We start from the raw sequence: 10902 nt of genomic DNA, 5'->3' as shown, positions 1-10902 counted from the left end.
TGTAGAGATGGGGTCTTGCTATGTTGCACAGGCTGGTCTTGAACTCCTGGGCTCAAGTGACCCACCTCAGCCTTGGCTGTTGGTTCTTGACCATTCATGGTGCTCCACAGAGCCCAGGACAAAGTCAGGAGGGCAGAGGATGCAGAAGGAGCTCCCTCCTCCCTCGTGGGAGCCTGGGACAGGGATTAGACCTGGGTGGAGGGGCTCATGGATGTTCCAGGCCGGGAAAGGAGCTGTCACAGAGTGGGGCAGCCTGAGGCAGTGAGAGGAGAAATGTTTTTCCAGCTGAGGCAGCGGGCCAGGACACTTGGGTCTGCAGCACAGCAGGTCTAAGGTGACCCACCTTTCTTCCCATCCCACAGTCCTGATCCTGGAGGCCATCGAGAACCACAACCTTGCAGACACGGTGCTCAAGATCACGGACTTTGGCCTCGCCCGTGAGTGGCACAAGACCACCAAGATGAGCGCTGCGGGGACCTACGCCTGGATGGCGCCGGAGGTTATCCGTCTCTCCCTCTTCTCCAAAAGCAGTGATGTCTGGAGGTGCTGAAAGGCGTGGCCGGGTTGGCCTCTGCGGAGTGAGGGAGGGAGGAAGGGGTGAGGGCAGAGTGGGCGGGAGGGTCTCCTGCTAAAAGCCAGGACCTAGGTCTGACAGAGGGGCCTGCGGCAAGGTCAAGCCACCAGACAAGTGCCGGTTACCCGTTCAGCTAGCACAGTGGCAATTGGAGGGCACATTGGATTAGAATAAAAAATTCATAAGATCTAGAGACAGGGCTGGGTGTGGTGGCTCATGCCTGTAATCCCAGCACTTTGGAAAGCTGAGGCTGGCAGATCACGAGGTCGGGAGTTTGAGACCAGCCTGACCAACATGGTGAAACCCTGGCTTTACTAAAAATATAAAAATTAGCTGGGCATGGTAATGCATGACTGTAATCCCAGCTACTCAGGAGGCTGAGGCAGGAAAATCAGTTGAACCCGGGAGGTGGATGTTGCAGTGAGCCGAGATCATGACACTGCACTCCAGCCTGAGTGACAGGAAGACTCTGTCTCCAAAAAAAGAAAAAATTAAAAAAGACCTAGAGACAGCATGTGGATGCCAGCACTGAAAGTCCCTCATACATGAGCCAGTGCACCGTCCCATCTGTCAGACAGGAAAATGATGAATTCACTCATTCATTCATCTAACTTCACCAGTTCTAGGGATATAGCAGCAAACAAAAATAGATGCAATCCCTGCCCTAAGGAAGTAAATAAATACATGAGAAGCTCTTTTTTAAAAATCTGTTTTTTAGAAAATTATAATTTTTTTTTTTTTTTTTGGGACGGAGTTTCCCTCTTGTTACCCAGGCTGGAGTGCAATGGCGTGATCTCGGCTCACCGCAACCTCCACCTCCTGGGTTCAGGCAATTCTCCTGCCTCAGCCTCCTGAGTAGCTGGGATTACAGGCACGCGCCACCATGCCCAGCTAATTTTTTGTATTTTTAGTAGAGACGGGGTTTCACCGTGTTGACCAGGATGGTCTCGATCTCTTGACCTCGTGATCCACCCGCCTCGGCCTCCCAAAGTGCTGGGATTACAGGCTTGAGCCACCGCGCCCGGCCTAGAAAATTATAATTTTTAAAGATAATTAAGTACACCAGAAAAAAAAAAAAGTGTTAGTACGAAGTGCTGGGAGGTTGAGAGGAAGGTACTTTAATGGCTGGAGGACTACTTTTGGGATGGGAATGCTTCTCGGAGCAGTCTGAGAAATGATACTTCATCTGAGTTCTGAGTGGCAAAAAGGAGCTAGCCACAGGAAGTTTGGGGGAAGAAGCATCCCAGTCAGGGGGAGCAGCTACCCAAAAGGAGGGGCTGAGGTGAGCGTGGTGTGTTCCAGAAACAGCAGCAAGGCCCGTGTGGCTGCCACTGTGCCAGCAAGGAAGAGAGAGGAAGGAAATGATGTAGGAGAGTGAGCTGGAAGGCCCTGGGGGTGAGGGAGTGGCCTTCAGGCTTTATTCTAATGAAGTAGGAAGCGTTGAGGAGTCATGTCTGTGAATGGTGTGGTAGCCCACACCTGTAATCCCAGTACTTTGGGAGGCCAAGGTGGGAGGATCACTCGAGGCCAGGAATTTGAGACCAGCTTGGTCAACATATGGAGATGCCATGTATGAAAAAGAAATTTTTTAATTAATTTTTTTAAAAGGAAGTAAATAAAAGCTGCTTTGGGGGCCGAGTGCACTGGCTCACGCCTGTAATCCCAGCACTTTGGGAGGCTGAGGTGGGTGGATCTCTTAAGGCCAGGAGTTTGAGACCAGCCTGGTCAACATGGTGAAATCTCATCTCTGCTAAAAATACAAAAATTCAGCTGGGCACAGTGGCTCATGCCTGTAATCCTGGCACTTTGGGAGGCCACGGCAGGCAGAACACAAGGTCAGGAGATCAAGATCATCCTGACCAATATTGTGAAACCGCATCTCTATTTAAAATACAAAAATTAGCTAGGCGTGGGAGCGCACACCTGTAATCCCAGCTACTCAGGAGGCTGAGGCAGAAGAATTGCGTGAACCCATGTGCCATGGTGGTGTGCTGCACCCATCAACCTGTAAGTGAGCCATAATGGTGCTACTGCACTCCAGCCTGGGTGACAGAGTGAGATTCCATCTCAAGAGAGAGAGAGAGAGGTTGGGTGCGGTGGCTTGTGCCTGTAATCCCAGCAGTTTGGGAAGCCGAGACGGGCAGATCACCTGAGGTTAGGAGTTCGAGACCAGCCTGGCCAACATGGTGAAACCCTGTCTCTTTAAAAAAAAAAAAAAGAGAGAGAGAGGGAGGGAGGAATGAAGGGAAGGAAGGGAAGAAAGGACCCTTTGTCTACTAAAAATACAAAAATTAGCTGGGCTTGGTGGCGGGTGCCTGTAGTTCCAGCTACTCAGGAGACTGAGGCAGGAGAATTGCTTGACTGCAGGAGGCGGAGGTTTCAGTGAGCCAAGATGGCGCCACTGAACTCCAGCTTGGACGACAGAGTGAGACTCCGTCTCAAAAATAGCAATAAAGCTCCTTTGGCTGTTAGGTAAAGACGGCCAATGATGGGACTGCTGCTGTCACCAGTGAGAGTTGATGGTGGCCATGGAAACTTTCAACCCAGAGTTTTCTGTTTGATTAGAGCCAAACCTGAGTCTCCCCATTTACTGTTCCCGTCAATTCCCAGCCAAGGCGCCAGATTGTCCGAGCAGCAAATTAATGGGTATGGGACAGAGACAGATCAGACAGGAAGTCCCCGGCTCAGCCTAGAGCAGAGCAGCCCTTTGGGAAAAGTTCCAAATGGCTTTACAGGAGGCGTTCATTTATGCTGCCACTTTTTTTTTTTTTTGGAGACAGAGTCTTGCTAGGTCACTCAGGCTAGAGTCCAATGGTACAATCTTGGCTCACTGCAACCTCCGCCTCCTGGGTTCAAGCAATTCTCCTACCTCAGCCTCACAAGTAGCTGAGATTATAGGCATGCACCAGCTAATTTTTATATTTTTAGCGGAGACAGGGCTTCACCCTAGGCTTGTCTTGAACTCCTGACCTCAGGTGATCCACCTGCCTCAGCCTCCCAAAGTGCTGGGATTACAGGTGTGAGTTAGTCATGCCTGGCCGGGCAGGCTAATTCTTTGTGTCCTGTACTTATCAGGATGCAGGGTATCCATACCTCCCAGCCACCAAACTTCAGTGGTACTCCCAGTCATTACAACAATCAAAATATCCCCACAGGTTTCCAGGGACATGGGAGAGTGGGGAGGATCATGCCACCCTCCAGTTAAAAACCACTGGTTTCCCCCGCCTTGTATGGTCTCCATTCTCAAGTTTACTTCATGATCCAGAATGACTGCTCAAGCTCCACCTTTTTTTTTTTTTTTTTTTTTTTTAAAAAAAAAAAACAAGGTGTTGCTCTGTCACCTAGGCTGGAGTGCAGTGATGCCATCACACCTCATTGCAGCCTCAACCTCCTGGGTTCAAGGGATCTTCTCACCTCGGCCTCTCTAGTAGCTGGGACTGCAGGCATGCCACCACGCCAGGCTAATTTTTTTGTAGAGATGAGGTCTCACTTTGTTTCCTAGTCTGGTCTCCAGAGGTCTTTCCGCCTTGGCCCCCCAAAGTGCTGAGGTTGCAGACATGAGCCACTGTGCCAGGCTCCAGTTTTTATGTCTACAAGTCAACCATAGGAAGGAGAAAAGAAGGGGTACTCCTTCTTTTTTTTTTTGAGATAGAGTCTCGCTCTGTTGCCCAGGCTGGAGTGCAGTGGTGCGATCTTGGCTCACTACAACCTCTGCCTCCTGGGTTCAAGTGATTCTCCTGCCTCCGCCTCCTGAGTAGCTGGGCTTATAGGCATGTGCCACCATGCCCAGCTGATTTTTTTTTGTATTTTTAGCAGAGACAGGGTTTTGCTATGTTAGGCTGGTCTTGAACTCCTGACCTCATGATCCGCCTGCCTCAGCCTCCCAAAGTGCTGGGATTATAGGCGTGAGCCACCATGCCCGTCCAGGGCACCCCTTCTTTTTAAGGACACTTCCTGGAAGCTAGTCGCCTACTGCACACCTTCCTACATCTCATGCACCAGAACTGTGGTCATGTGGACATGCTTAGCTGCAAAGGAGAATGGAAAATTCATGCAGGCAGCATGTGGCCAGCCCCAGTTCACCAGCACTGTCACTGAAGAATGGGAGGCTGTCAGCTGCATGGGGGCAGTGATTTGTGTCTGTCTCTTCCTAGTGTCTAGAACGGTGCTTGGCACACAGTAGGCACTTAATGAGTATATGTTGAATGGGCTGGGCACAGTGGTTCATGCCTGTAATCCCAGCACTTTGGGAGGCCAAGGCCGGCAGATCACCGGAGGTCAGGAGTCCAAGACCAGCCTAACATAGTGAAACCCTGTCTTTACTAAAAGTACAAAACTTAGCCAGGGTAGTGGTGTGTGCTTGTAATCCCTGTAATCCCAGCTACTTGGGAGGTTGAGGCACGAGAATCACTTGAACCCGGGAGGCAGAGCTTGCAGGGAGCTGAGATCACACCACTGCACTCCAGCCTGGGCAACAGAAACTCTTGTCTCAAACAAAAAAAATGGTATATGTTGGATGACTGGGTGAGTGGAGAGTGGAGGAGACCGGGGATCTACTCCAGGGTAGGCACCAGACAGAACGGCCATCGGGACCTGGGAGGGTGCAGAGTTTGCAGGGGAAGATAGCCTTGCAGGTGACCACAGCACAGTGACACATGCTCTGGAACCATGAAGCCACTGAGGGCACTGTCCTGAGCAGCAGGCAGACCCAAATCCAAGTGCCTCCACCACTCACTAGCTGTGTGACTCCAGGCAAGCCCCTTAACCTCTCTGAGCCTGTACCTTTTCATCAGATAAAGCAGGGGCCACACCAAATCCTTCTGCCTGACAGGGCTGTTGTGAGGATTACTGAGTGCCTCGCACAGTGCCTGGCCTGCAGTGCGTGCTTTATAAATGTTAAATAGTGTTAACTGGTTTTTAGAGGTAAGTGCTGCGTGTTCTGTGGGAACATAGAGGAGGGGCCTCTAATATAGCTTTGGAGGCTGTGGAATCAAGGAAGGCTTCCTGGCAGAGAGGGCAACCTGAGTTGAGACTTGAGGAACAAATAGTTACACGAGGGAAGAGTGTGCTCCACAAAGGGAACAGCATGTGCGAAGGCCAGAGGTCAGGAAGAACAGGGCCTGTTCAGTAGTCAGTGTGGCTGCAAGATGAAGTCGGGGTTTGAATGGGCTGATGGTGTTGAGAGGTGAGGCTGCAGGGGTCATCAAAGGCCAGGGTCAAGAAGGATGGATATAGGCGAGGTGCAGAGGCTCATGCCTATAATCTGAGCACTTTGGGAGGCCAAGGCAGGAGGATCACTTGAGCCTAGGAGTTTGAACCAGCCTGGGCAACACAGTGAAATTTCCATGTCTACAAAAGCAAAAGTAAGAAGGATGGATTTGCCCAGTAGGAACATTGGACCTGAAGGTTTTCAGGCAGGGGCGAGGGAAGAGAGGCCAAACAAAGAAGAGACATCAGACAGCTCAGCCCACCATGTCTATTGGAGAATAAGGCCATGGAGGTCAAAGCAAGTTCTTGTGATGGGTGGGTGTTGGGGTGAGGGCGGCCCTACATGGGACCGAGGGCAACGCTGAGTATAGGTGAGGATTGGGGTGGGCTGTGACATCACCCCTTCCTCTCCCCTGCCTGCAGCTTCGGGGTGCTGCTGTGGGAGCTGCTGACGGGGGAGGTCCCCTACCGTGAGATCGACGCCTTGGCCGTGGCGTATGGCGTGGCTATGAATAAGCTGACACTGCCCATTCCCTCCACGTGCCCCGAGCCCTTTGCCCGCCTCCTGGAGGGTAAGCCGGGGCCCCATGGAGAGGGTTGGCTCAGCTTGGAGTGGCAGGGACCCTTGGGCCCAGACCTCGCCCCTTCACACCCATCCATACCAGTGGGCCTGGGAGTGAGGGAGAAGGGGCTGGAACCCACTGGACTCTAAACAGTCTCCCCATGGCTGGCTCCATTCCCCCACCCCCCCAACCCTTGTTTTAGCCAGGCCCAGAGCTCTCCAAGACAACCTGTTAGGACTCCTTGGCCCTGGGATTCCACAGGGATCCTGATTCTACCACCAGCCCCTCCTCAGGGGTACAGGTCCCAGGGTTTCTCTCCCAGCGTTTCACTGAGTGGAATTGGCCGGGAGCTTGGCTTTGAATCCCTTCCCCTCAGCTCCATAGAAGCTGTTTGTCTTCAGTCCCCAGAAATTCTGCCTTCCTCTGAGCAGGCTGAATCCCCAGAGCATGACCACTGACACCCCTACCCCACACCACTGTCCTTCCTCCTCCCACCCCAGAATGCTGGGACCCAGACCCCCACGGGCGGCCAGATTTTGGCAGCATCTTGAAGCGGCTTGAAGTCATCGAACAGTCAGCCCTGTTCCAGATGCCACTGGAGTCCTTCCACTCGCTGCAGGAAGACTGGAAGCTGGAGATTCAGCACATGTTTGATGACCTTCGGACCAAGGAGAAGGTGAAGGCAGGGGGCAAGGTGGGAAAGATGGAGCAAGAAACCTGAGTTCTGATGCCTTGGGCTGCTCAGAGACCCTTCCCCTGAACCCCAGCCTTTGGGTCCATGCAGGGTCAAGGGAGCCTTTTTTGCATATTAAGAAAAGACAGCCTCCTGCTGGTGGATTAATAAGAAAAAGGCACCCTGTACTGAAGTACTTACAGGTGACATTGCATGATGTCTGGGTTTGGCTTTGAAATACTACAGCAGAAACGAAGAAAGGGCAAGAGGTGAGAAGGATGGGGATACAAGATTCACAAAGCATAGGTAATTGTTGTTGGATGATGGGTACTGGGGGGTGCACTGCTCTCTGCTTTGTGGATGTTTGAAGTTTTCTAAATGGAACCATTAAGAAAGGGAAAAGAGAAAGACAAGGCACCCCTTTCTTTAGGCTAACAGTTCCCTTCCCTGGCACCCAGCTTGGCAACAAAGCACGAATCCAGTGGTGAACCCAGTGTGCCCCACAGCAGAGTACCCTTGTGTGAGGCACCAACCAGACCCAGCAGCCCTGGGTCCCTCCCCAGGGAGCAGGGTGGCTAAGCCCCTCCCCCAGCCCCCGCCTCTCCTCCCCAGGAGCTTCGGAGCCGTGAGGAGGAGCTGCTGCGGGCGGCGCAGGAGCAGCGCTTCCAGGAGGAGCAGCTGCGGCGGCGGGAGCAGGAGCTGGCGGAGCGTGAGATGGACATCGTGGAACGGGAGCTGCACCTGCTCATGTGCCAGCTGAGCCAGGAGAAGCCCCGGATCCGCAAGCGCAAGGGCAACTTCAAGCGCAGCCGCCTGCTCAAGCTGCGGGAAGGCGGCAGCCACATCAGCCTGCCCTCAGGTACCCACCCGAGTCCCCAGAGCGCCCCTCAGAGGCTTCTGGGAGCAGCCCTAACTTAGGATTTCTCTCTTCCTTTTCTTTTCCAACTTGTTTTTATTGTTAAATATATCACACATAGTCAATGATCAGCCCAGTGCAGTGGCGATCACCTGTAGCACCAGCCTACTGGTGAGGCCAAGGTGAGGCCAGGAGTTTGAGACCAGCCTGGGCAACATAGACCCCATATTTACAAAAAAAAAAAAAAATTAGCTGGGCATGTTGGCATGTACTTATAGTCCTAGCTACTGTGGAGGCTGGTGTGGGAGGATCACTTGAGTCCAGGAGTTGAAGGCTGCAGTGAGCTGTGGTTACACCACTGGACTCCAGTCTGTGCAGCAGAGCAAGACCCTATCTCTAAAAGAAAAGAAGGAAGGAGGGAGGGAGGGAGGGAGAGACGTGACCAAAAACATGTACAGCTAAATGAGTTACTCTAGTCACCCCGCTCTTGAAAGCAGAGAGAACCCCACAGCCATCCCTAGTGCTTTTCACCTACCCTCCCAAACACAACCTCACACCACACCACCCCCTAAGAGGAAGCTGTCTGGACATTTAGGATACTTCTGAACTTTTGTTCTCTCTTCAAAAATATCTTTAAATCTGGCCAGGTGCAGTGGCTTACGCCTGTAATCCCAGCACTTTGGGAGGGCAGAGTGGGTGGATCACTTGAGGCCAGGAGTTCTAGAGCAGCCTGGCCAACATGGTGAAACCCCATTTCTACTAAAAATACAAAAATTAGCCAGGTGTGAGGGTGTACATGCCTGTAATCCCAGCTACTTGGGAGGCTGACGAATAAGAATCACTTGAACCCAGAAAACAGAGGTTGCAGTGAGCAGAGGATGCGCCACTGCACTTCAGCCTGGGTGACAGAGTGAGACTCTGTCACGAAATATATATTTATTTATTTATGGCCAAGCGCGGTGGCTCATACCTGTAATTCCAGCACTTTGGGAGGCCGAGGTGGGTGGATCACCTGAGGTCGGAAGTTTGAGACCAGCCTGAACAACATGGAGAAACCTCGTCTCTACTAAAAATACAAAATTAGCCGGGCGTGGTAGCGCATGCCTGTAATCCCAGCTACGCTGGGGGCTGAGGCAAGAGAATCACTTGAACCCAGGAGACAGAGGATGCGGTGAGCCAAGATGACACCATTGCACTCCAGCCTGGGCAACAAGAGTGAAATTCTGTCTCAAAAAAAAACAAAAATGTATTTAGCCCACTATATCCATGTAATCAATACAAAATAATTGTGAGATATTTTACCTTCTTTTTTCACACTAAATCTTTTAAATCCAGTGTGTATTTTATATTTATGGCACATCTCAACCTGGAGAGTAAATTTTCATTAAAATCGATTTTTTTTTTTCTGAGATGGGGGTCTTCCTATATTGCCCAGGGTGGTCTTGAACTCCCACACTTAGGCAGTCCTCCCACCTTGGCCTCCCAAAGTGGTGTGAGTACAGGTGTGAGCTGCTGCGCCTGATCTATCAAAAATATTTTATCTGTATTTAGATTTTATAAAAGTTAGAGGTGAAAAAGTAGGTACACATACCCAAGTTGTTCCAAACACGCTTAAATGTTTCCGGTAACCAAATGGAGTGCCTGTTTTTAAAATTTAAATTTTAATTACAACCAAATAAATAAAAGAGTTGGCTGGGCGTGGTGGCTAACACCTGTAATCCCAGCACTTTGGGACGTGGATGCTGAAGGATCGCTTGAGGCCAAGAGTTCAAGACCAGCCTGGGCAACACAGTGAGCCCTCATCTTTTATTTATATATATATATATATATATATATATATATATATGTACACATACAATTTTACAATTAGATAAATAAAGGTTAAATTCCAATTCTTTTATGGCACAAGCCACATTTCAAGTGCTCAGTTGCTACACGTGGCTACTGGCCACCATGTTGGACACTGAGGCCGAGGTCCTTGGTCTACTAGAGCTGCTGTGCTTGTGCTTATTAAACCACATTTCCCTTGCTAAGCCTCACCCCAACTTGCTGATTCAGGGAGGGCCCCAAAATTTGCATTGCCAAGACATTTTCAGCTGATGATAATGCTGCTGGTCTGGGGCCCACACTCTGAGAACCACTGCATTAAGGAATGAAAAATGGCAGTGTTCCTGTTCTAGAATTCCTTCTCTGCTTCTACAGTGGAAACTTCCCTTTGGTTACCCGTGGAACCATTTGCTTAGGAAAGCTTCTCTTTCTTTCCGCAGGCTTTGAGCATAAGATCACAGTCCAGGCCTCTCCAACTCTGGATAAGCGGAAAGGATCCGATGGCGCCAGCCCCCCCGCAAGCCCCAGCATCATCCCCCGGCTGAGGGCCATTCGCCGTGAGTATCTCCCAAGGCCCTGACCAGTCGATCAGTCAGTCAACAAACATCTTTGAGCCTGATGTTTGTACCTGGCACCAAGCCAGAGTAACAGCAGGAAACAAGACAGACAAAGCCCTTTTCCTCATTCTTATCATGGGAAACAGAGAGTAAGCAAGTAAGTCAGTAAGCAGGATCTTTACATGCTAATTCCCTTTCCTGGTATAAAGACATGCTACTGTCGATTTTGTATCTTACAACTTCACTGAATTTATTGATCAGTTCTAAGTTTTTTTTGGTGGAGTCTCTGTCTCCCAGGCTGGAGTGCAGTGGTGCAGTTCTAGTGATTCTCCTGCCTCAGCCTCCCGAGTTACAGATGCACACCGCCACACCCAGCTAATTTTTTGTATTTTTAATAGAGTTAGGGGTTTCACCATGTTGGCCAGGCTGGTGTCCAATTTCTGACCTCGAGGGATCCACCTACCTCGGCCTCCCAAAGTGCTGGGATTAGAGGCATGAGCCACTGCGCTAGGCCACAGGATGATTTCTAGTAGTGATAAGTTCTTTAAAGGAACTCAGGGAAGGGAATAAAAGAGGAGGTATATTAGTCAGAGCTCTTCAGAGAAACAGAATGATTAGCATTTTTTTTTTTTTTTTTTTTTTTT

The 10902-nt window shown here is 50.6% G+C and overlaps 1 protein-coding gene across 1 annotated transcript in view; it reads left to right on the top strand.

Annotated features, from left to right (window-relative positions):
- Positions 1-10902, top strand: part of MAP3K10 (mitogen-activated protein kinase kinase kinase 10) — a 21657-nt gene that overhangs the window by 4975 nt on the left and 5780 nt on the right. Inside the window, exons 2-6 of the mRNA XM_017502968.2 lie at positions 363-543; positions 6206-6354; positions 6846-7021; positions 7631-7877; positions 10142-10258. Of these exons, the coding sequence (XP_017358457.1) occupies positions 363-543; positions 6206-6354; positions 6846-7021; positions 7631-7877; positions 10142-10258 (870 nt within the window). The remainder of the gene's footprint in view (positions 1-362; positions 544-6205; positions 6355-6845; positions 7022-7630; positions 7878-10141; positions 10259-10902) is intronic.

The sequence above is a fragment of the Cebus imitator genome, unplaced genomic scaffold (genome assembly GCF_001604975.1).
Source record: "Cebus imitator isolate Cc_AM_T3 unplaced genomic scaffold, Cebus_imitator-1.0 Scaffold306, whole genome shotgun sequence".
Lineage (NCBI taxonomy): Eukaryota > Metazoa > Chordata > Mammalia > Primates > Cebidae > Cebus > Cebus imitator.
The sequence above is the reverse complement of the archived record's forward strand: the minus strand, read 5'-3'. Positions and strand labels throughout refer to the sequence as shown.